This window comes from Budorcas taxicolor, chromosome 7, assembly GCF_023091745.1.
Source record: "Budorcas taxicolor isolate Tak-1 chromosome 7, Takin1.1, whole genome shotgun sequence".
Lineage (NCBI taxonomy): Eukaryota > Metazoa > Chordata > Mammalia > Artiodactyla > Bovidae > Budorcas > Budorcas taxicolor.
In genome coordinates, this window is record NC_068916.1 from 18,394,111 (window position 1) to 18,419,062 (window position 24,952).

The 24,952-nt window shown below is 49.1% G+C and overlaps 1 protein-coding gene across 4 annotated transcripts in view; it reads left to right on the forward strand.

Annotated features, from left to right (window-relative positions):
• RFX2 (regulatory factor X2) overlaps positions 1–24,952 on the forward strand; it is a 90,401-nt gene that overhangs the window by 47,449 nt on the left and 18,000 nt on the right. For 2 of the 4 annotated variants that reach the window (XM_052643998.1, XM_052643997.1), the window contains exons 2-6: positions 1,625–1,737; positions 4,219–4,308; positions 6,449–6,528; positions 7,917–8,178; positions 21,776–21,850. In XM_052643998.1, coding sequence (XP_052499958.1) covers positions 1,633–1,737; positions 4,219–4,308; positions 6,449–6,528; positions 7,917–8,178; positions 21,776–21,850 — 612 coding nt within the window. In that variant the 5' untranslated portion in view covers positions 1,625–1,632. The remainder of the gene's footprint in view (positions 1–1,624; positions 1,738–4,218; positions 4,309–6,448; positions 6,529–7,916; positions 8,179–21,775; positions 21,851–24,952) is intronic. The other 2 variants (XM_052643999.1, XM_052644000.1) reach the window with 2 other exon arrangements.

The following is a 24,952-nucleotide window of genomic DNA, read 5'->3' on the forward strand; positions in this document are numbered from 1 at the left end:
TCCTCCAAAAGAGGCAAAGAGCATAAGAAGCAGCAGTCATTGTATGGATCTGGGGACCTCTGGTGGTGAGAACTGCATCAAGGTCACAGGAAATAGAAAAGTGCCACAGGCATGGCCACCGTCCATCAGATGGTTCCTGTGGTACCAAAGGCACTGGGGGTGGGGGTGGGGGCGGGTGGGAGGGACCTGGGATAATCGATAAAGATGGAATTTAGCCAGCACTCTCAGATCCAAACAAACACACATGCACACCTTTCTGCTTCCCTTAGGCAAATTGTTTAAATCTATTATCAATTTTTCTTTGAATTTTATAAAAGCCTTTAAAAAAATTATCTACTTATTATTAGAGGTGGGGCTCTTGGGGCTACAGAGACACACAGAGTTTCTGGCAGCATGTCCTGGGCACCGCGGTGTGTGCCATGCTTTCCAGGTCTCCCCGGGAGCTGGGAGCCCAGACCCGCCATTCGTGGGAGGACATGCTCAGAGCCGTGGCCGGGAGGGGACAAGACAGAGATGAGACAGCTGTGTGCGGCCCCAGAGCCATCTCCTCTGTCTGCAGTTGCTGATCTGTTTCTTGAAGCTTGAAGGAAGCTAGTGTTTGTTAAAAAGTAGAGAGGAATTTCCCTGGCAGTCCAATGATTGAGACTCCATACTTCCACTGCGGGGTGCATGGGTTCAGTCACTGGCTGGGGTGTCAAGATCCCGCATGCCCTGCTGCGTGGCCAAAAAAAAATTTTTTTTAATGTAGAGAGTTTGCCTTTCAGCATTTTCCTGGAGTCAGTCTCATCTGCCACTTTGTGCTGCGGTTACATGAATTTTTTGGTAGAGAATTTTTAAATGACCCATTTGAGAGATGTCTGCACCTGGCTGCAGAGAAATATATCAATAATTTTACACTTTCTCATAGGCAGAGGAACAAAATGCACCTTTTCTTATTGCCGAAATGCCTGAGGATTTTTCCCCAGCCCAAAGGAAGTTGCCTATTCTTTCCTCTGCCATCACTTTTTTTCCCGCTGGCGTTGAATCTGCCCCCAAAGGGACACTGGGATCTGGGGACATCTGTGGTTGTCATGACTGGGGGCGCAGGGGTGCTGTTCCACCCCTCACCTGGTCCAGGAGGTCCCACAGACCTCCTGCTCACCAGCCTGCTCGCTGACACCTGCTCGCTGGCCACGGTGCCAAGAGGACATCCTGCCCTAAGAGATGCGCTTATAGTGGGGTGTGGTAGCTCCCCAGATGGCAAACATCCAACGAGCGCTTTTCATTTTCTCCATAAATGGTTCAAAAATTGCATGAACCCTTGAAAATAGTCGAGCTTGATGTGATTGGAAAGGGAAACGCCATTGTCCCACACCTGTCCTTAAGGAATTCCTGCTGGGCTATTTTTCAGGTTTCTGTTGGGAAAAGTACCTCCTGCGCCTCCCTTCTCTCTTCTTATGAAATGATTGCGAAGCCCCTCTCCCCCCGCCCCTTACTTACCTAGTCTGGCCAGGATCCTCGCACTTGAACTTGGTCCTTGCCGCTCCCTCACTACCTTGTACATCACCTCTCCAGGCTTCGTGATGGCAGCCCTGCCCCCCCTCTCTCTCCGCCCTCCCCTCCCTCTCTCTCCGCCTCTCTTTAGACCTGAGCATGCAGAACTCAGAGAGTGGATCGGATTCCCCGGCTTCCGTGGCGTTGTGCTCGTCGGCGGCTGCCCAGGCGCCCGTGGCCCAGCCAGTGACAGCCTCTCCGCAGGTAACAGATCAGGCTGCCTGTTGCTTAGGCAGCCCCGGGAAAACCAGTGCAGCCAGGATGGACGTATCCACCGAGGTTTCAAAAAGCATTTGAATCTGCAGAGCCTGGCATCTCTATTCTTCTGAATTGACTTCCCAGCTCCACGGCTGCTGCTGTTGAAATGCGCCTTCATGTTCCTCCTTCTTCCCATGTTATCTGGCTTTTCCACCATTTGTTTTAAAAGGCCCCACCAAGGAATTGGTGAAATGATCCAAACTCAGAACCAAAGCCCTTCTCGGACTCTGATCGACTTCATTCTCATCTGCTAGCGGCAGTTTTCTGGTACCTTGGAAGTGAGCCTTCTACACAGAAATGAGAAGTCTTAGGATTGGTTCATAATTGAATCTAGCATTAGAAGTGGCATATTCTCTCAAATTTGCGGAGAATTTTCACATCAAGGTTCTCCCAACTCCTAGATTTCCACAGTAGTTTGGAATACACCAGAAAATAGACATAAACATAATTCCACATGAAACTGAAGATAATGGAACAGACCAGAAATCGTAGACATATGCAGAGGCCCACTATCCATGATTTACAAGTCTGAAAATTAGGAGCGGGACAGAAAGAATTGGTATAGGCAGAAAAGAAACATAAAACCCATGATTCAGCAAAAGCAAGTAGATAGACACCGAGACCACTTATTCAGTTTGGAACACGTAGTTGGGCATGTGTGGCATTTATTTCTTGGAAGTGTGGCCACCCCAGCCTGGGTACCTAGAGGGCGTGATCACCTGCAGCTGTGGCCTCACTGTTTCCTTGCCAACCACATCTGATGCATGGGCCCTCCAGCCCCTGTTCCCTGGGGTCCCTCTCACCAGCCCAAGTCTCAAGGGCCCCAGGTCTGGGTGGCAGCCGCCTTCACTCTGGCGACTGCAGGCAGACTGGTCCCAGCATTCTGCCATGAGCTCCATGTCCATCCCAGGCTCCAGGGCTTCCGTCCCTGCCGGAGATGGGTCCAGCCCCCCAGCGCAGATCAGTGGCTGCATCCCCCACCCCTTGGGCACCTGCCTCGCCTGCAGGCTTCCTGAAGAGTGAGCACCCAGTGCCTCCCCAGTAAGGGGCTTTCTTGCTCCCTCCATGCCATGATGCACACTTCCTACTTCTCCTCTCAGCCCCACACTGTCCAGCAGAACTTCCCAGCACAGTGGGAGTGTCCTGCCGCCAGCGCCACCAGGCTCCAAGCACCAGCAGTGTAGCCAGGGCTGCAGAGCAACTGAAATTTGCAGTTCATTTCAATCGAAGTGAATGTCAGTGGCCACGGAGATGCACAGCTATTACCTTCCATATTGAATGCCTCAGCTTTGGAGTGTGTGCCTGCAAGTCCTCAGAATTCTTATGTATTTGAGGTGACATTCACACGACACAGATTTGCCATTTTAAGGTGAACAATTTAGCAGTGTTCGAGACATTCACAGTGTCTTGCAACCTCCACTTCTGGCTAGTTCAAGGACATCTTCATCCTCCCAAATAGAAAGCCCCTCCCCATTAGCAATGACCCTCCATCCTCACCCCCAGCCCCTGGCAACCAGGAATCCACTCTGTCCCTGTGGATCAGTCTGTTCTGGATGTTTCACGTAGATAGAATCACACACTGTGTGTGCTTCTGTGCCTGCTTCTCTCACTGAGCATCACGTTCTCAGGGTCCATTCACATTGTGTTGAGAGTTGGGCTTCTCTCCTTTTCCTGGCTGAGTGATGTTCTCCTGTGTGGATGGACACTTGGGGTTTGTCCTTCCATCCTGTTGATCCCTGTGTGCCATCTGTGTTCTCTGTGTCTTTGGGGGCGAGTTCACGGAGGGCTAAGTGTGTGGAATTCTTAGTGCAGTGGTGTTCATGAGGCCAAGCCCTGCAGAATTACTGCACCTGGTGATGCATAGGGTCCACGAGGCCAATCACAGAATCATAGTCGACCAAATCCCTCCTATTCCTCCCTCCCCTCCGGAGTGCATTTGATCCTTTCCGCTTTCATAGCTTTGTCTGTTCAACCAGTTCTCCAGCAAAGTGACAAAGCCATTCTGGGGAGATGGCCCAGGGGCCCAGACAGCAGCCATGGAGGCCAGGAGGGGGCTGGCCTGAGTCTGGGTTAAGGAACTTCCATTACTGAGATGCTGGGACTGCAACCTAGCAGTGACCACTCTGGGCTTCCTTTCTTCTTAAATGAGGGAAGGTCGAGGGTGAGAGACACAGTGGGGTGTGACCCAGCCTGTCCGGAGAGGCAGTGTGGCTGGCACCCAGTTCTCAGCCCACATCACCCTGATGACTACAGACCCCAAGGAGACAAAGCTGCTGGGGGCACGTGTGTGCCCTCCTTCTTCTTAACTGCTCCCCTACATACGTTTCCATTAAGCGGCAGCAGGCATCGTCAGGCCGGCTGTGACCTGTATTTGTTTTCAGGACTCACGTATGATGAGCCTAAATGTCCTCTCTCCTTCCCTTGTAGAGGGTGTTGGTCCAGGCAGCGGGCTCGGCTCCCAAAGGGGCCCAGATGCAGCCACTCTCCCTCCCCAGAGTCCAGCAGGTGCCACAGCAGGTAACCGCAGCACAGGGGATGTGGGACACGGTTGGCATGGGATGCCTGGGAGCCCCCATCCGAATGACAGTGCTTCCTTTCCTGTTTCGTCGTTTCCTTTTGTGTGACATGTTTGGTTCCTTACCAGGAAGTTCTCTTTGGAAGCATTAAAAAAAAAATCTGTTGCTGCAGATAGTTTGCTACAAGCCAAGAAAACTGATGATCTTTATTCATTCAGATCTTCAGCCTTTCGGGCACAAGTGAGCTGCTAGGTAGAGCCTGGGGTGCAACTGTAGACACACAGGCAGATAGCAGAGGTTTCTGAATAGGAGGAACATGGAGCCTCCAGGAGAGGCAGACCCACCCGCAGCCAAGTGCTGGACCCTCAGACAGGCGCCTCTTGTTCAGTTAAATGATTAGAGAACAGAGCTTGAAAGTGTAGGCTCAGCAGCCAGATCACAGCCCAGATCATCAGCTCAGACAGGCAGCGTGATCTTAGCAGCGGTTGACAAACCTTTTTTGGAAAAGGCCTCACAGTGCTTTTTGTTTGGTTGGTTGGTTTTGCAGGCCAGACAGTCTCAGGTACAACCATGCAACTCTCGTGGAAGGGATGGTGTGGCTGTGTGCCAATAAAACTATTTGTAAGATCAGGCGGGCCAGATTTGACCTAAGGACCCAAGTTTGCCAACTCCTGCTCTATGTGAGATGCTGAGTTCAAATTCGTTCAGGCTCCCATGCAACAGGACCTATGAGCATAGTGTGGAGATGGCGAGGTCCCAGACAACACGCTTCTCCCTTCAAGGGGCTCTGCTCAGATTAGCAAGGTATTTAGAGAGGTTTGGCCTTTCCCTGGTGGCTCAGAGGGTAAAGCGTCTGCCTGCAGTGCAGGAGACCTGGGTTCGATCCCTGGGTTAGGAAGATCCCCTGGAGAAGGAAATGGCAACGCACTCCAGTACTCTTGCCTGGAAAATCCCATGGACAGAGAAGCCTGGTAGACTACAGTCCATGGGATCGCAAAGAGTCGGACATGACTGAGTGACTTCACTCCTTAGAGAGGTTTGCCTGATGCTGTGTGATTTGGGGTTTCCTGCAGGAGGAGCGAAGGCTCTGGGGGTACCCAGCAGGGACCCTGCATCTTTGCCTCAGCTCCTCAAGGGAGGGGCGCGACCATGGCTCCGTGATTCCAGAAGCTTCCCCTGTCCCGTGGGGCTGGGCATGTGTCCACCATTCCTCTCTCCGCTGACCTCTGCATCACACCGACCTCTGCATCACACCCACCCCCTACGGACGAGAGGGGTTATGTGTGTGCGCATGTCCCTGGGTTGTGTCCTCAGAGGTGGGAGTCGATCCAATCCTGCCGCTGCATGAAGGTCTACAGAGAGGCCATAATGAGACCTGCCCCTGATTTCCTCATCCCCAGTGAGCTTGAATCAAGCATGCACTAAGCCTCCCTCCACAGCGGAGTCCCCACACAGAGCTCTGGGCTCCATCAGAGCACCTGCATCCCCCAGGGGTCATCAGCTGAGGCTGTGGACTGACGGAGGAAGGAGGGGCCCTGCCCTCTACCCGCAGCCCCCAACCCCTACTCCAGGCCCAGCACTCCTACTGATTCTGCTCAGACCTTCACAGTCTCTCCCCAGAGGGGTTCCCAAGGCCCCTCCCCCAACCCAGCTGCTGGGGACTGCCACTAGGGCACCAAAGAGGGTGGTGTGGGGGTGATAGAGCAAGTGAGCCACTTGAACCCCTTCCCTGCCGGCGGGTGGGAATAATGGGGAGTGGGATCAGACGCTCCAAGGTCCCAGTTCTGTCCACATCTCTGGTGTCCACCATCAAGCAGGACCGGCCCCTCTGCCCAGTGGCCAGTAGACCCCAGGCACCATCACCACCACCACCTCCCGCCCTGTTCTGCATCTCGGCTCCCAGGTGCCAGCGGGGCTCCTCTCCGCATGGAATAGGGGCCCCAACCTGCTGCAGTCATCCCTGTCTGGGCTAATCCAGAATACGTGGCCTCGACGTGACCATCTCTCCTAGTTTTCAGACATGCCAGCCAGGGGTAGAACAAGTGTAACGTGGCACTAAGTGTTCACAAAAGGCAATAGGAGATATTTCCACCTGCGTATTCTGGAAACCGTGTAACACCAAGTGTCTGCTGTTGTTTCAGGTCCAGCCGGTGCAGCACGTGTACCCCCCCCAGGTGCAGTACGTGGAGGGCGGGGACGCCGTCTTCACCAACGGAGCCTTGTACGTGGGTGTCTTCTCCCCTCCACAGGAAGGGGTTTACAGAGAACCAACCTGGCCACCATGCCTACTAAGCTCCCCTGGCAATGGGTTTGCCCACAATCTTCTCCCTTCACCTCCTGGTGGGGTGACCCAGCTATTACACCCCCATCAGGACATCTCAGCCCAGTGGAGATATCAGAAATCATAGGCCTTTGTGGTTTTACTTCAAGGAAAGGCAGTTTTAAAAAGCAGAAACTCCAGTCCACCCTTGAAGTCTGGAGAGCCCACCTTCAAAACCCAGAAACCATTTCCATCTCTGCTTTTTCATTGTGGCCTCTGTTAGCCTCTGGCTTATCTTGATGTTTTGAGAACTTGATCTTCTACTTGTCAAGGACGTCCAGGGCTCTCTGCTTTTGAACTCTGTGATTTTGGGGGCAGAGTGATGCAGTTCCCAGAAGCTCACTGCTCGGCATGCATCCTTTTGCCTGCTTCTGACTCTGGTTTCACGACTCCCCGTTGGGGTCCTGGGAGGGCGTGGGGGCCTGGCTGTGGTTAGAGATGTGACTGCTGGGATCCTGAGTGTCCACAGCTCAGCGCTGACCCAGAGGAGGATGAGTGAACCCTGGGGCCCCAGCAGGCTCTGGGGGGCACTCTGGTGGTAGTGTCCTGGTTTGACTGCACTGTGGTCAGAGATGATGTCCCCCAGAGATTGGAGGGACCTCCCTACCCCCCAGAGGGGCCTTTCCTCAGTCACCCCTGAGGAAAAACCCCTGCTGACCTCCTTTTACTGCAGCAGGCTGGACATTGATGCACATGGTTAATGATTTGATCCAGATGTTAAAGGAACGTCAGACGAATTCTTGGAATCCTTTAGATATCCTTTTTATTAAGCAGTTACATTTAAAAAAAACAACTGGCCTTCTGGGTTGAAAGAACTAGATTCTCAGGAAGCTGCAAAATGAGCCCAGAGTCCCTTGTACCGTTCACCCAGGCTGCCCATCCCGCTCCCTGCCGCCAGTGGTGACAGCATCTGTGACTGCAGGACACTGACATCGGGTGTATTCAGCTTCACAGCCCTTACACGCACTTGTGCCCATGAGCCTCTGTGTGTGTGTGTGGGTGTGTGTGTGGGTGTGGGTGGGTCGGTGGGTGACTTTACATCATCTTATCCCAGGGTAGCCCTCCCGTAACCAGGGTCGGGTGCAGTCCCGCCCCATGCCCCCAGGGGGCCCCCGCGGGCAGTTCGCACCTAAGATTTGTAAATGACCAGTTGTGCCAGCTGGGATTCCACGTGCTTTCTGAGACCCTGGCTGTGAACTTGGCTGTGTTGACAGTCCGTGGCTGACTTAGCCATGCGCTCGGTGCCCTGGGCCCCGGCATTGACACGACGCCTTTTCCCTCTCCACCAGGCGGACGGCCTACGCCTACAACCCCGAGCCTCAGATGTACGCCCCCAGCAGCGCCGCGTCCTACTTTGAGGCCCCAGGCGGCGCCCAGGTGACCGTGGCAGGCTCCTCCCCGTCCGCAGTCCCTTCCCACAGCATGGTGGGCATCACCATGGATGTCGGGGGCAGTCCCATCGTCTCCAGCGCGGGAGCCTACCTTATCCACGGGGGGATGGACGGCACCAGGCACACCCTGGCCCACACGTCCCGCTCGTCGCCAGCTACGGTATGTACATCCCGGGCTCTGGAGGGGGCAGGTTAAACCCCCAAAAGCAGCAGGATGGTGAGTAGAAGGCAGCTGGGACCACGGGCGTTGGGCCCCACCAGGCTCAAACAGGTGCCCCCTCTGTGAACCTGGGGTCCTCCCTTGGTAAAGACAGAGTGGATAGCCAGGCAGCTGCTGGGAGCGATGTTGCGAGCTGGCGGACGCTGCTGGTGCTGGTGTTCCACCATGACCACGGTCATCATCGTCAGCCTCTAGGAGGCGGAGATCGGCCCTTCCCTGCGGAACTGGGCTGAACCAAAGCAGAGCTATATGGGCACCCCTTGCCCCTGCCCCAACCGTGGCTCATTTGCTTTGGAAATGTATCTGCTTTGAAAACCCTATGTCCCATACTTACTCTAATTTTTAAAATTAGCACAGAATAGAGTGACCCGCTTGGATGCACAGAGAGACAACTTCTGACGCACACAGACTCGGGTGCCTGTCTCTACCTCAGAATACAGCATGGTGGCATTGCCCCCGGAATTCCCTGAGTATTTCTTGGTAGTGACACCCTCCTCTCACCCATGAGCCCTGTCACCCGTCGGTCTGTCCTCCGTCACCGCAGTTTTGTTTTGGTTGGGGGGGATCACCCCCAAGATCCCCATTGTGGCCAGCTCCTTTCCCCCAGTGTGGATCCTGGAGATCCTGTCCAGTTATCGTGTGAATCACCGGCTCCTTCCTGTTCCTCAGTCGTCTTCCTTTACCCGAAAGTTCATTCATCCTTTCACCAGCCGAGGGCCGCCTGGGTTTTCCAGTTTTTCATGATTTTGAATAAAGCAGCTAGAAGTACTCACATGTGTAGACACATGTTTTGCTTTCTCTGGGGTTAATCAATGCCTACAAGTGGGATTGCTTGCTCCTATGGTAAGTACATGTTTAACTTTATCCAAAACCACCCATGTTTTCCTGCGCAGTCTGAGTTCCTCCCCCAGCCAGGTGTGAGCTCCTCTCATCCACCTTGTCGCCAGCATCTTTTGTTCTCAGGTGTCGTCAGCATCTTCTGTTTTAGCCATTTTCATCAGTGTGCGGTGGTATTTCACGGTGGTTGTAATTCGCATTTCATAATCAATAGTGATGGTGAGAACCCATTCATGGGCTTTGCCTTTCATATATATATATTCTCTGGGGATGTGTCAGTTAAAGTTTATTATTATTTTAACTGTGTTGTCTGTTTTCTTACTGTTAATTTTGAGAATTGTTTGTATATTCTGGATTCAAGTCCCCTGCCAGATTTGTGATTTGCAAATATTCTTTCCCAGTCTATAAAGTGTTTTTTATTCTCTTACAAGTTCTATATAAATTTTAGATCAGCTTATCTATATTTACAAAAAAATTCCTAGTGAGATTAAATAGCCTTAAGCTATTAAGTGATTAAATAGCCTTAAAGCTCTATATCAGCTTGGAGAGAATTGACATCTTTAAGTATCTTTTGAGTTTGGAGCTATTGTAAGTGGTATTGATTTTTAATTTCCAACTCTACATTGCTAATGTATGAAAATATAGTTGATTCTGGCTCTTGACTTTGCCTCCTGAGACTTTAGCAAACTCACTTTTTAGTTCTAAGAGTTTTTTGTGGTCTGCAAATAGGAACAGTTTTATTTCCCCCTTTCCAATCTGGATGACTTTTATTTCTTTTTCTTGCCTTGCTGCACTGGCTAGAACATCCTGTGCGTGCTAATTCACTTCAGTCATGTCCCCCTCTTTCCCATGCTATGGGCTGTAGCCTACCAGGCTCCCCTGTCTATGGGCTTCTCCAGGCAAGAATAGTGGAGTGGGTTGCTGTGCCATCCTCCAGGGGATCTCCCCGACCCAGGTATCGAACCCATGTCTCTTATGTCTCCTGCATTGGCAGGTGGGTTCTTTACCACTAGCGCCACCTGGGAAGCCCAGGACGTCCTGTACAATGTTGCATATGAGTAGTGAGGGTGGATACCCCTCAGGGAAAAGCTTCAGTCTTTCATCCCCAAGTGATGTTACCTGTAGGGTTTTCACAATGCCCTTTTTCAGGTTGAGGAAGTTTCCTGCTATTCCCAGTTTGCTGAGAGTCTTTATCATAATTGGATGTTGAGTTTTGTCAAATGCTTTCTTTTCATCGATACGATCATGTGCTTTTTCTTCTTTAGACTATTGATATAATGGGTCAATTAAAAAACACCTTCCTGTTTCTGTGGAGGCCTAATTTTCAATAGAAGGGGATGCTCTAACCTCATCCCTATTCTCTCAATCCTGATGTGTTTCAGGGTCACCGTGATATCAGAGGCCCCCCAAGTCTTGCTGGCCTCTCCTTTCTATGTCCAGAGTGTGGGCACTGCCCGCCCCGCCATCCCGGGGCACCGACAGCCTGTGCCTCCCCCACCTGCCCTCTAGAGCCAGGCAGTGGGTGCCGCCCACCCCACCATCCGGGGCACCAGCAGCCTGTGCCTCCCCGCCTGCTCCCTAGAGCCGGGCAGTGAGTGCCGCCCACCCCACCATCCAGGGCACCAGCAGCCTGTGCCTCCCCGCCTGCCCCCTGCAAGGCCCTCAGCACACTCTCAGAGGACTGGCTGGCAGACGTGAGCGTGGAGTTGCTGTCAGTAGGGAATGTTCCTCACAGACATGATGCCTCCACATCAGCAAACTGCATCGACTCATACTAGTGAATAAACTAGGGTCACAGGTCACAGACCAAGTGCAATCATAGGTCGTGATGTTCTCTGTGGTCCACACAACCCTACCACAAACAAAGGCAGCTCAGACCCTGGCTGCCCAGTCACTGTGGTCTGATATCTGGGTTTCAAGTTTTTTAATTGATTGGAAATCCATGGACAGTCTATATTTTGACACTCTACTTTGACACTCTTCCAGGACTGATTTTATTTTCTTGAGCTCCAAAATCACTGCGAACAGTGACTGTAACCATGAAATTAAAAGATTCTTGCTCCTTGGAAGGAAAACTGTGACAAACTGAGACAGTGTATTAAAAAGCATTATATTGTCAACAAAGGTCAGTCTAGTCAAAGCTTTGCTTTTCCCAGTAGTTATGTATAGATGTGATAATTGGACCATAAAGAAAGCTGAACACTGAAGAATTAATGCTTTTGAATTGTGGTGCCAGAGAAGACTCTCGAGAGTCCCTTGCTACAAGGAGATCAAACCAGTCAGTCCTAAAGGAAATCAACTCTGAATATTCACTGGAAGGACTGATGCTGAAGCTGAAGCTCCAGTCCTTTGGCCACGCGATTCAAAGAGCCAACTCATTGGAAAAGACCCTGATTGAGAGCAGGAGAAAGATTTTTCCCTGAGGGCAGGAGGAGAAAGGGGCAACAGAGGATGAAATGGTTGGATGACATCATCAACTCAATGTACATGTGTTCGAGCAAACTCAGACAGACAGTGAAGGACACAGAAGCCTGGCGTGCTGCAGTCCATGGGGTCACAAAGAGTTGGGCACAACTTAGCAACTGAACAACAACAATATGTAGAATCTAAAATATGTTACAAATGAATTTATTTACAAAACAGATTCCCAGACACAGAAAACAAAATTATGGTTACCAAAGGGGAAAGTGGGTGGGGGAGGGATAAATTAGGAGTCTGGGATTAGCAGATATAAACCACTATACATAAAATAGATAAACAACACTGTCCTACTGTACAGCACAGGGAACTATATTCAGTATACTTTGATAAACCCAAATGGAAAACAATATGAAAAAGAATATATATATTTTAGTTGCAGTATCTGGGGCCTTGGGATGACAGATTCAATTTCTGCAGTGTGCAGCCTACAGCAGATGTCTCTGAGATGTGCCACTAGAAATCCTAGGAGTTTCTTGTCTGAGTCATCAGAGACTCAGCTCTTGCTTTCAGGACCCCAGCAAACATCCTGGCTCTGGCCACCTGCATTCGTGGGCATAGAGGAGCCAAATCTCACACCCTCCGTCCAGCTCTGCGAGAAGACCGTCACACAGTCACTGCAAGTAGCTGTGTCTGTAAGGGACTGGCTTCCGTCTACGCTCAGTAAGACTGATGAGAGCCCATCCACGCCTCCTTGTGTCTGGCCTGGCTTCCCACGCGGGCCCTTCCATTCTCATGGCACCCTTCCTGGTGGCCCACGGGGCTGGTGCACCATCCACGTGGCCTCACAGCTCACAGTGGCTCATCAGCTGCAAAACAGCTCTTCTCTGTAGCCTGTGTTTTCAGGGAAGATCGGGATATCTTGAGGGCAAGCTCACATGCCTACTGGGCTTTTGCTAGAGGCTACCTTTCCCCCTGGTCAGACCTTTGTCAAAATACCACAAGAAACATTTTGCCAGCAAAAGCACATCCATTTTTTTCTCTAAAATATTCATCATCAGATTTCCCTGGCTGTCCAGCAGTTAAGACTCAGTGCTTCCACTGCAAGTGAAGTGGGTTTGATCCCTGGTCAAGGAACTAAGATCGTGCAATCAACCAAAACAATAAATGAATGAATAAATAAATAAATAATTCATCATCACTTTTTATCTGTTTATAAGACTTTTTAAGAGAAATTTTAGGTTTATAGAAAAACCTAGTTCAGTTCAGTCGCTCAGTCATATCCAACTCTTTGTGACCTCATGGAATGCAGCACCCCAGGCTTCCCTGTCCATCACCAACTCCCAGACCCTACTCAAACTCATGTCCATTGCATCAGTGATACCATCCAACCATTTCATCCTCTGTTGTCCCATTCTCCTCCTGCCTTCAATTTTTCCAAGTATCAGGGTCTTTTCCAATGAGTCGGTTCTTAGCATCAGGTGGCCAAAGTGTTGGAGTTTCAGCTTCAGCATCAATCCTTCTAATGAATATGTTGGATCTCTTTGCCGTCCAAGGGACTCTCAAGAGTTTTCTCCAACACCATGGTTCAAAAGAGTCTTCTCCAACACCACGGTTCAAAAGCATCAATTCTTTGGCACTCAGCTTTCTTTATGGTCCAACTCTCACGTCCATACATAACTACTGGAAAAACTATAGCTTTGACTAGATGGACCTTTGTTGGCAAAGTAATGTTTGTGCTTTTTAATATGCTGTCTAGGTTGGTCATAGCTTTTCTTCCAAGGAGCAAGCATCTTAATTTCATGGCCGCAGTCACCATCTGCAGTGATTTTAGAGCCCCCCCAAAATAAAGTCTCTCACTATTTCCGTTGTTTCTGTATCTATTTGCTCTGAAGTGATGGGATCAGAGGCCATGATCTTAGTTTTCTGAATGTTGAGTTTTAAGCCAATTTTTTCATTCTATTCTTTCACTTTCATCAAGAGGCTCTTTAGTTCTTCTTCACTTTCTGCCGTAAGGGTTGTGTCATCTGTGTGTCTAAGGTTATTGATATTTCTCCCGGCAATCTTAACTCCAGCTTGTGCTTCAGTCTAGCCCAGCATTTCTCATGATGTACTCTGCATATAAGTTAAATAAGCAGGGTGACAATATACAGCCTTGACCTACTCCTTTCCCAATTTGGAACCAGTCTGTTGTTCCACGTCCAGTTCACTGTTGCTTCTTGACCTGCATACAGATTTCTTAGGAGGCAGGTCAGATGGTCTGGTATTCCCATCTCTTTAAGAATTTTCCACGGTTTGTTGTGATTCATACAGTCAAAGGCTTTGGTGTAATCAATAAAGCAAAAGTAGATGTTTTTCTGGAACTCTCTTGCTTTTTTGATGATCCAGCAGTTGTTGGCAATTTGATCTCTGGTTCCTCTACCTTTTCTAAATCCAGCTTGAACATCTTGAAGTTCATGGTTCATGTACTGTTGAAGCCTGGCTGGGAGAATTTTGAGCATTACTTTGCTAGCAAAATGGTTGTCTGAGGAAGCCTTACAAACAGCTGTGAAAAGAAGAGAAGCTAAAGGCAAAGGAGAAAAGGAAAGATATCCCCATTTGAGTGCCGAGTTCCAAAGAATAGCAAGGAGAGAGAAGAAAGCCTTCCCCAGCGATCAATGCAAAGAAATAGAGGAAAACAACAGAACGGGAAAGACTAGAGATCGCTTCAAGAAAATCAGAGATACCAAGGGAACATTTCATGCAAAGATGAGCATAATAAAGGACAGAAATGGTACGGACCTAACAGAAACAGAAGATATTAAGAGGTGGCAAGAATACACAGAAGAACTGTACAAAAAAGATCTTCATGACCCAGATAACCATGATGGTGTGATCACTCACCTAGAGCCAGACATCCTGGAATGAGAATCAAGTGGGCCTTAGGAAGCAGCACTATGAACAAAGCTGGTGGAGGTGATGGAATTCCAATTGAGCTCTTTCAAATCCTAAAAGATGATGCTGTGAAAGTGCTGCATTCAATATGCCAACAAATCTGGAAAACTCAGCAGTGGCCACAGGACTGGTCAGTTTTCATTCCAATCCCAAAGAAAGGCAATGCCAAAGAATGCTCAAACTACCACACAATTGCATTCATCTCACGCACTAGCAAAGTAATGCTCAAAATTGAACCTAAACCAGAGAGTTCCCGTAATTCCCACCCCATACCCAAGAGTTCTCCTTATCATTAACATCTTACCTAAGTTTGGTGCATTTGTTACAGCCACTGAGCCAATAGTGACACCTTATTGTTATTAACTAAAGCCCCTGGTTGACATTAGGGCTCCCTCTTTGTGTTGTACGTTCCATGGGTTTTGACGAACATCTAACGATATCATCACTTTTGAATTTGGTTTTGCACATTTCTTTGCAAAGAGGGAAGCAATATCCCTTTGAAAGATCTACCTGAATTTTTGTCTTTGTTCTGCTTTAAGTGACAAAATTAAAGAGTGCTACTGGAAACTCTGGCACTTATTCTAAAAAGTCTCAGTTAATTTTCCAGAGAAGTCATCAGAAGTCCACAGATGGGACTTCTGATTGGTTAATAGTGTTGAGTGGGGGCTGGTTTCCAGGTCTTGGGGAGGCCATTGGGTCAATGAGGTCAATGACCATTTGGGGAGGCTGACTGAAGGGCCTATAGGAAAGCTTTGTGCTCTTTTTGCACCTTTTTTTAAGTCTGGAGTTATTTCCAAACTAAAAAAAAAATTTTTTTTAAGTTTAATTGATGAATTAAGAAGTAGAACTACAATATTTTAAGTTCTAGGAACTACAAAAAGAGCTAAACATGTTTGTTAGCCTTTAAAAATGACTACTTAGACTTTCCTGGGGGTCCAGTGGCTAAGACTCTGCACTCCCAATGCAGGAGGTCTGGGTTCCATCCCTGGTCAGGGAACTGAGATCCCACATGCCACAAGGCACGGCCAGATCCAGGCTTGAGATACTGGTCATTGCTGGCCCTTTGCAGGGGTGATCTTGGTCTGTCAGGTCATTTTAATGAGATTACTGTGTTATGGATGGAATGACCATTTGGGCGGACGCTATTGAACTCAAAGGAGAAGTAACTTTCACCCTCCCTTAGAAGACATGAGTCTAGTCCTTATGTCAGGCAAAACCTTGCCAGGATTAAACAGGAAAGGAATTTTAAAATGCTAGACTAAATTTCAGTATACGTGTGCGTGTATGCTCAGGTGCTCTGTCATGTCCGACTCTTTGCCACCCCATGGATTGTAGCCGTCCAGGCTCCTCTGACCATGGGATTCTCCAGGCAAGAATACTGGAGTGGCTTGCCAGTTCCTTCTCCAGGGATCTTCCTGGCCTGGGGATCAAGCCCGCGTCTCCTGCATTGGCAGGTGGATTCTTTACCACTGAGCCACCTGGGTGATACTTGGAGAAGGGGACGACAGAGGATGAGATGGTTGGATGGCATCACTGACTCGATGGACATGGGTTTGGGTGAACTCCAGGAGTTGATGATGGACAGGGAGGCCTGGCGTGCTGCGGTTCATGGGGTCACAAAGAGTCAGACACAGCTGAGCGCTGAACTGAACTGAACTGAAAACGTATCTGCGCTCTGCTATTACATTAAGTTCTTGAGACACTGTATCTTTGATCATAAGTCCTTAAGCATTGTCTCCCCACCTTTCTCCAGAACCCTAAAGCATGATATGTGTGTACCCTTTTCCGCAGGCATTCTGCTAATAATTCTTGCAGTGGAAGCCAGTGAAATTAAATCGCCAAGGAAAAGGAATAAGGGCTGCACTGCGCCCGATCAAAAATAAAGATGGAGGACTTCCCTGGTGGTCCGGTGGCTTACACTTTGCCTTCCAATGCGGGGGCTGCAGGTTCAACCCCTGGTTGGGGAGCTAAGATTCCGCATGCCTTTCAGCCAAAAAGACAAAACATAAAACAGAAGCAATATTGTATCAAATTCAATAAAGACGTTAAAAAAACAAAAAGGTCCACATCAAAAAAAAAAATCTTAAATGAAGGTAAAACTCCTGGTAAGTCAAGAAATATGTATTTGTGTGTATATATATATATGTATAACATGTATATATATGTTGTATATGTGTATTATATATACATAATATACATAATATTATATACACATACATAATATATGTATAATATATATGTATAACATGCATCCATGTTATACATAATACCAAGATGTAAAGGAATCCTCAAAAAGTTCAGAAAACAAATGATTTTAAGGAAAGCTGCCTAGTCGGACACGACTGAGTGACTTCACTTTCACTTTCCACTTTCATGCATTGGAGAAGGAAATGGCAACCCACTCCAGTGTTCTTGCCTGGAGAATCCCAGGGATGGGGTAGCCTGGTGGGCTGCCGTCTATGCGGTCACACAGAATTGGACACGACTGAAGTCACTTAGCAGCAGCAGCAGCCTAGCCCTGGGGTGGAAATGGGGCACCTCTACGTCCATCTTTGGCTCTTCCTTACATGTTGGACATGTGCAGGTACCACTTTGATTTTAAAAAAAAATTAACAATAAGAATTAAACTCCAGTGGAGTATAAAATTAATTTCCACTTTAAACACTAACTTTTCCAGCCCCTGAGAGGACTGAGCAAGCCTTTTGTACTTGTGCAGTGAGAATCCCTGGGCCAGGTTTGTAAGCAAGCCTCCCCTCTCACTCACCCCCCCTACCCTCCCCCACTAACCCCTGCACCCCGACTCCCTGCCCCGACTTCAAGTTCCAGTGTGAGAGGCTCCTTTTCCAAGGATGCTAGCTGGTTGGGTGCTGCTCGGGGCTGGGAGGTGGCACCGCAGCGCCCTCTGCTGGATGCACTGCGCTGTGCCTTCCGTCCTAACTCCAGGGTACCAACCTCTCCATCGGAACTTGGGGAAGGAGGGATGTTTTCTTGAACTTCACGACCTTCAGAAGTGTCCCCGATGTCTTAATTTTAAAATGCAGTGAACACCTTGGGAGGTTCCACTGTGAATCAAGTTAATTTAGTGTATAATATCAGTGGGCTTGTTCAGACCCTGTTTACTAGCTAGAGGGTTTTGAGGATGGCCTTACACAGCAAATGTTCATTTGTATTCTTTTCCACAATACTCAGAACTCCATGCCTTTTAGCAGTCAATCTTACGTATGTCTGGCACCCTCTCAGGTGCTCCATGCGATCTAAATTGTTTTCATGGGCTTCCCAGATGGTCCAGTGGTTAAGAATCGACCTGCCAATGCAGGGGACACAGATTCAATCCCTGGTCTGGGAAGATGCCACATGCCTTTGTGCCACAATTACTTACTGAGCCTGCACTCTAGAACCCACAAGTCGAAACTGCTGAAGCCCGTGCACCTTAGAGCTTGTGCTGTGCAGTAGGAAAAGCCCCTGAAATGAGAAGCCCTCGAACCACAACTAGAGAGGAGCTCTGGTGGCCCATTCGGTAAAGAATCTGCCTTCAGTGCGGGAGACCTGGGTTCAATCCCCAGGTTGGGAAGATCTCCAGGGGTAGCACATGGCAACCCACTACAGCATTCTTGCCTGGAGAATCCCCATGGACAGTGGAGCCTGGCAGGCTGCAGTCTATGAACACATGAAATGCTATTTTTCCTTGAAAGGATGACAGACAAATTATGATTATTCAGACTTGGAGATCTGGCCCGCATTTTCTCAAAAATGAACGTCTGTGAGCCTGACACATCCAGGGAAACAACTGACAGATTTTATTGCCAATATGTTCTACAAAAAAAATTGAATTTTGGAAAACTGGTATCTTGCTGAAATGACTGGATGTTTTTGATATTGTATGATGAAATGTGTCAGTATTTGGAAGATCTGCAAATTTGGTGAACCAATATTTTCCAAGTGACCGGTGCACAGTGTTAACAAAGGCATGTGAGTAAAAAGATTCATTCAAATTGCAAGTGAGACTAAAGGTTTTTTTAATTATATAGTTTTTATTGAGGTAAATTTCACAGAACATAAAAATGCCCCATTTTAATTATGTAAAAGGGTACAAACCAGTGGCATTTGGTACATTTTTACAATGTTGTGTAACCATTCCCCTATCGAGTTCCAGAACATTCTCAGCAACCTGTACCAGTTAGGAGTCACCCCCCCCCCCCCACCCCATTCCTTCCTCCTCCAGCCCCTGGCAACTAAACTGATCTGCCTTCTGTCTCCATGGATTCACCTGTTCTGGACAAATGGAAGCCCTCACACGTGAAGCCCTCACATGTGAAGCCCTCCCATGTGGCCTTCTGTGTCTGGCTTCTTGCACTGAGCATCATGTTTTCAAGGCTCATCTGCGTTGTAACGTGTCAGCGCCTCACTCCTCTGGGGGCATGAATAATATTCTGTTGCATGTGTGGACCATATCTTGTTTATCCATTCATCGGTGCCTGACATTTCATTTTTCTGCTTTCTTGTCATTATGAATAACACTACTATGGACAAGTTTTTATTAGAACACTTGTTTTCAATTATCTTGGGTCTAATGGCATTGCTGCGATTCATGGGGTTGCAAAGGGTCGGACACGACTGAGCGACTGAACTGAACTGAACTGAATGGCATTGCTGGGTCATGTGGCTTAACTGAATGTCTACCACAGTGGCTGAACCATTTTGCATTCCCACCAGCAATGGACAAGGGTTCCCAATTCCTCCCCATCCTTGCCAACACTTGACATTAATATTTTTCTTATTTCTTTTACTAACCATCCTCGTGGGTATAAAGTAGTACCTCATTGTGGTTTGGTTTGTATTTCCGTAATGACTACTGATGTTGAGCATCTTTTTAATGTGCTCGTTGGAGACATATCTATTCTAGACTTTTGCCCATTTTCTAATTAGGTCATCTTGTCATTTTGTTTTTGAGTTGTGAGAGTTCTTTATAATATTCTGGATATAGGCCCTGATTAGACAGATGATTTGCAAATATGTTCCTCCATTCCGTGGGTTGTCTTTTCACTGTCCTGATAGTGTTCTTTGATGTACAAAAGTTTTCAATTTTGATGAAATCCAATTTATCTTTTTAAAAGTTTTCACCTTTTTTTAAATTTTACTTTTGGTGTCATATCTAAGAATCAATTCCCAAATCCAAAGTCATGGAAATAACCTTATTTTACATGATTACTTCAGGTTTTCCTCTAAGGGTTTTGTTGTTTTAGCTCTTACATGTAGTCCTTTGATCCATTTTGAACTGATTTTCGTATACGCTGTGATGCGAGGGTCCCTCTTCATTCTTTTGCACGAGGCTATCTATTTATCCCACCACCATTTGTTGAAAAGTGTCTTCTTTCTCCATTGACTGGTCTGAACACCCTTGTTGAAAATCAGTTGACCCTGGATGCATGGGTTTATTTCTGGACTCTCAGTTCCATCCCATTGTTCTCTGTGTCTGTCCTGTTCTGGTACTGCACTACTTTGGTTACTGACTTTGTAATCAATTTTGAAATGAGGACTTGTGAGTCTTCCAACTTGGTACTTCTTTTTCAAGATTGTTTTGACACTTGGGGTCCCCTGCAATGCCACGTGAATTTTAAGATCAACTTATCCGTTTGAGAAGGCACCTGGAAGCTGTGTAGAGAATTTTGATAGAGATTGCATTGCGCCTATAGATCAGTTAGGAGAGGATTACCCTCTTAATAGTAAGTCTTCCAGTCCATGAACATAGGATGTCTTTATTTGTTCTGATCGTCTTTAAGTTCTTGAAACATTTCATAGCTTTTTCAGTGTACAATTATTTCACCTCCTTGGTGAAACATATTCCTAGGTATTTTATTCTCTTTGATACTGTTTCAAATAGGACTGTTTTCCTCATTTCATTTTCATATCGTTCACTGCTTAAAATAATTGATTTTTGTATATGCATCTTGTATCTTGCAACTCTGGTGCTGATAGTTTTTTCTATGGCTCCTTCAGAATTTTCCATATTTAAGATCATGCTGTCTGAAAACAGAGGTGGTTTTGCTTCTTCCTCTTCCATGCGGGTGCCTTTTATTTCCTATTTCCTTTTACTCCTATGGCCCTGGCTAGAACTTCCAGTACAATGTCAAATAGCAGTGGTGAGAATGGACATTCTCAGCCATGGTCAGAAGAGGTGGTGGGTGAAGCGGAAGCCCGTCGTTCCTGAACATGGCTCCAGGAAGTGGTCCACCTGGACTTTCTGAATGCACTGGGCCTGCTTTTTACAGAAGCATCTCTGTGGTCTTTGCCTCCCCTAGGTCTTGAAGGGTCATTTCTTCCAGCAGAGCTCATGTTTGTTTTCCATGAAAGAGTTGGGCTCAGGGGCTTCCCTGGTGGTCCGATGATTAAAAGTCTACCTTGCAAGGCAGGGGACACTGGTTCATTCCCTGGTCCGAGAAGATCCCGTATGCCTCGCGGCAACTAAGCCTGTATACCACAATTAGAGAGTAGCCCCTGCTCTCCGTAGCTAGAGAAAGCCTGCTCACAGCGACAAAGACCCAGTGCAACCAAAATTAAAATAAAAAATAAATTTAAAAAAGGGTTGGGCTCAGATGTGGTGGTTGCCACACATGACCAGGTGTCTCTTCCTTTGCACAGAGCTGCCGTGGCCCCTCAGCTCACACCTCTGAGAGGCCTGAGATTCTATTTCAGAAGCCCTCTCCCAGGAAGGCCCCCCTTGTAAGCTGCACATGACTCCCCGCCAGTCGGTCCCATCTCTGTGACCCCAGGAACCTGTGCCCCCCGATGGCAGGGCTGGGGTCGTGGGCTCTTAGTGTTCTCCCAAAGCCTGCAGCCAGGAGACCCTGGGGATTGCAGCATGACAGGCTGACCTGTAAACCAGCGCCACAAACTGTCCCCACCGTCAGTGATCCTCTGAGTCTCCCAGCGCACTTGACGAGTGTGGGGAGCAGCAGGCGGTTATTATGCTGACTTCGCTTAAACTTGAACTTACACAGCCACTAAGTCTTCCTGTTGTGCGTGCTCACATGCAGACTCGTTAAAACTTAGCTACCCATGTAGACCGGCCTGTGTAGACGGGAGGACCCCACCTGCTGCTGTTGTCTGATGGGCTCTGGGCACCTTTGCATGTGATGAAGTAACACTCCGGGCCAAGGCTTCACTACCCCCTCACAATCCATTCCTCACCTAACCCATCCCCTGCCTGTGTCCAGCCTGGTTTCTGTTCCATAAGCACGCGGATCTTTGTTTGGATATTAATACAAACAAATCTTGGCTGATGCTAACTATCTGATTTCCTTTTTTTTTTTTTTCCGTTTTGTTTTGTTTCTGCGCACATTTTCTTTAGCTTGAAATGGCGATTGAAAACCTCCAAAAAAGCGAAGGGATCACCTCTCACAAAAGCGGTTTACTCAACAGCCATGTAAGTGTGCGTCGACCTGCTGGTCTGCCCTGCTCTGCCTGTTACCTACATAGGCATTTTTAAAGTCAAACAGGGCGTTCCCTTGGTGGCCATGACCACAGGTTCAATCCCTGATCCCAGAACTGAGATCTGGCAAGCTGTGCCGTGAGGCCAAAAAAGAAAAAAGAAAACAATGAGTTGACACCTTCAAAGTGCCAAAAAGGGGAAGGGGGAAGCCAACCTAGAGTTCAGCAAGAATATCCTTCTACAGGGAAAGGAAATCAAGATAGGCTCTCCCTTTGTGAGAGGAGAATCCCTCTCCTGGTGGGACAGGGATTAAACTGCTTAGTGTACCTAACATCCTGCCCACCAGGCCTGGCAGAGGATAGCATTGTAATAAATTCATACTCAAGCCACCACCAAAGAATGATACCAGATTTTATGGGGGCTGCCATAAAGGTTCTTGGCTAATACTGTGATTTTTTTTGGGGGGAAAAAAAAAAGAAAAACAAGTTGGTAATTGGAAGGACTTCCCTGGCTGTCCAGTGGCTAAGACTGCAGACTCCCCCAGTGCATCATGGGTTCGATCCCTGGTCAGGGAAATAGATCTAACAGTGTGGCAAAAAAAAAAAAAAGGTAATTTGAGAAAGGGTAAATCAACTAAATCCTACTGATTTTAGCTGCATAAGACCCTTCTCTGTTGGGGACACTGTGATCACAGGTTCCAGGCCAGGATGGCGAAAACGGTCTTGCCTCCCATTGGCTTTTCTGGGCAGGATGGGGGCAGGAGCGGGTGACAGCCCAGAGGCGCAGCTGCCAGGGACAGTTGAGGAGGGAAAGGGACAGTTGAGGAGGGAAAGCGCCAGTCTCCCCCAAACTCCTCCCTGTTCCCTTTACCTAAACTCTCTGAATTCAGCTTTAACTTAACTGGAGATTGGTTCAGCATTCTGAAGGAGGGACAAGTGGCAGCAGTCAGAACGCGCTTTTGGCATCTTTTCTCAGGCACTTGGCTTGGGATTGGACGGTCCTTGGAGAATTAAAACATCAAAGAGAAGAAATCCCCATTAGTCAAATCTGACCCCAAATGTGACCCCAGCCCGACTTTTATACTGGCTTAAGTTCAAAGGGAACTGTTCGGGCCGGGGCGGGGTGGGGGGGGGTGGGAGGTGGGGAGAGGCAGAAGCCCCACCCAGTAGGGAAAGATCCAGAAACTTATGGGTTTGTGGAGAGGCAGGGCACAGGCGTGGCCAGAAGCTGAACGCCAGAGGAAAAGCAGCCTTAGACTCCAAGCAGAGAGAGTAGAAAGTCGTCAGGATACATTCTCTGCTCTGGGACCAGGGCTCTTCAGCTCTGGAGCGGACAGCGCAGCAGGGGCACCGCGTGCGACGCCCAGCGCTCGGAGAGGCGTGAGGAAGGCAGGGTGGGCGTGGCCCCGGGAAATTTACAATGTCTCTGCGAAACGCAGACGCCCTGTCTCTGGCCCGCAGGGCCGCCTCTGACTTTCTGACACTTCTCTCTGGAAGGTGGGCTTGCCTTGGCTCCTTCCCCCAGACTAGCATCCATTCCTGAGTTTCAACTGCGAGCAGGAAGAACCTCTCTGTGTCCGTTTTCTGCTTGCTGGCTTGTTGAGTCTTTTCTTCCATCGGGAGCTTGAGAAGTAGGATCTGGGGCATGGCGACTCAAAGAGAAGAGGAATGAGGTCTCTGGAAAGAGTGACCCGGCGCGCTCACTGGTGGAAAACCGCCAGGAGCTTGTCTGGGCCGGGAGAACCAGGAGAGAGCTGAGGTGTGGCCTGGAGACCGGCGGCTGTGTGTCCTGCACGGAGAGCCTTTCGTGGTCCTCCCCGGCCATGCTCACTGGAGACAGTTGACATGGGCGCCACCGACCGCAGTCCCCATGCCCGGGCAGACGAGCCTGGTGTGGGGCAGGCGAGATGCCCGGGCCCCGAGAAGGCTGGCCTGTGCTTCCAGACCCATTCCGACATCAGGGTCACCTGAGCTCCCCAGACTGCCCTGGGGGCTTGGACAAGGGGGTGTGTGGGTTGAAGGGACCTTCTGGCTTGGTGTGGGAACCCCCAAGAGAGAAAGTGGGCCGCAAGGCATCTCTGAAACGGGGAGGAGCAGTAATTTGGTGGCAGGAAACGAAGAACAGCTGTTTTGGAGGAAGGAGGCTCTGGGGATGGAGACACCATAGCCCGCCAGGGTGTCTGCAGCCTCTGGGTGTAGCCACGCTGGCCAGGCACACACCACGCCCCAGGGCTGCCCCTCTGCTGTCCCCCAGTCTGTCTGGAGAAGGCCCCAGTCGTGGGTCCCTGCAGAAATGACCTTGGCCTACTGCATAATCTATTCCTCTCCTGGGAGAAGGACCCGCTTTTAGGTGAATCATTCAGATTATATGACTTTGTTTTTTTAATCAAGAAACACATATCGTAAAAAATGATTTAACCTTCATTAGTGGCACCGTGACAGGGCCATGCCCTGCAGTCTGGGGTGGGGCTGGGCTGGAACTGGCAACTCTGGGCGCTGGTCCTCGGCCCAGAAGCTGCTCCAGGTCACGTGGCAAATGCCTCCAGCGGTGGTTGAGTTTGGACTGCTCTGTTCTGGAGTCTCTGAAATCCCCTCACCACTCCCCTCAGCTGCATCCTCAAGTGTCCAAGGTGCCTGCCTGCCTGGAGGAGCAGTACCACACAGGTGTTCAGGGCTGGAACCCGACCCCCACCCGAAGCCCACACTCGCCTCACCTCCCGCCATCTTCCCAGCTCACCTAGGACAGCGAGGTCCTGCTGGGGGCTCTACCTTGCCTTCCCTCCTCCTGCAGCCACACCCAGTGCTCCAGGAGTGCCCCTTCAGAACCACCCGGAATTGGACGACTCCTCCCACCCCTCCCCCCACGGCCACAGCCTCTTACCCCACCCCCAGCCCCCAAATCTCCCGGACATTGTAGCAGAGGCCTGCTAGCCAGGCATTGCTCAGCTTCCAGGCCCTTCTCAAGGCAGCTGCCAGAGTGGTCCTGCTAAAAACCTGGGTCAGGCCCCACCCTTTCTATGCACACAGACTTCCAGGGCTCCCGCCTCCTTGGAGTAAAAACCTGAGGCCTCCCCGTGGCCCAGAAGGCCCTGCACGA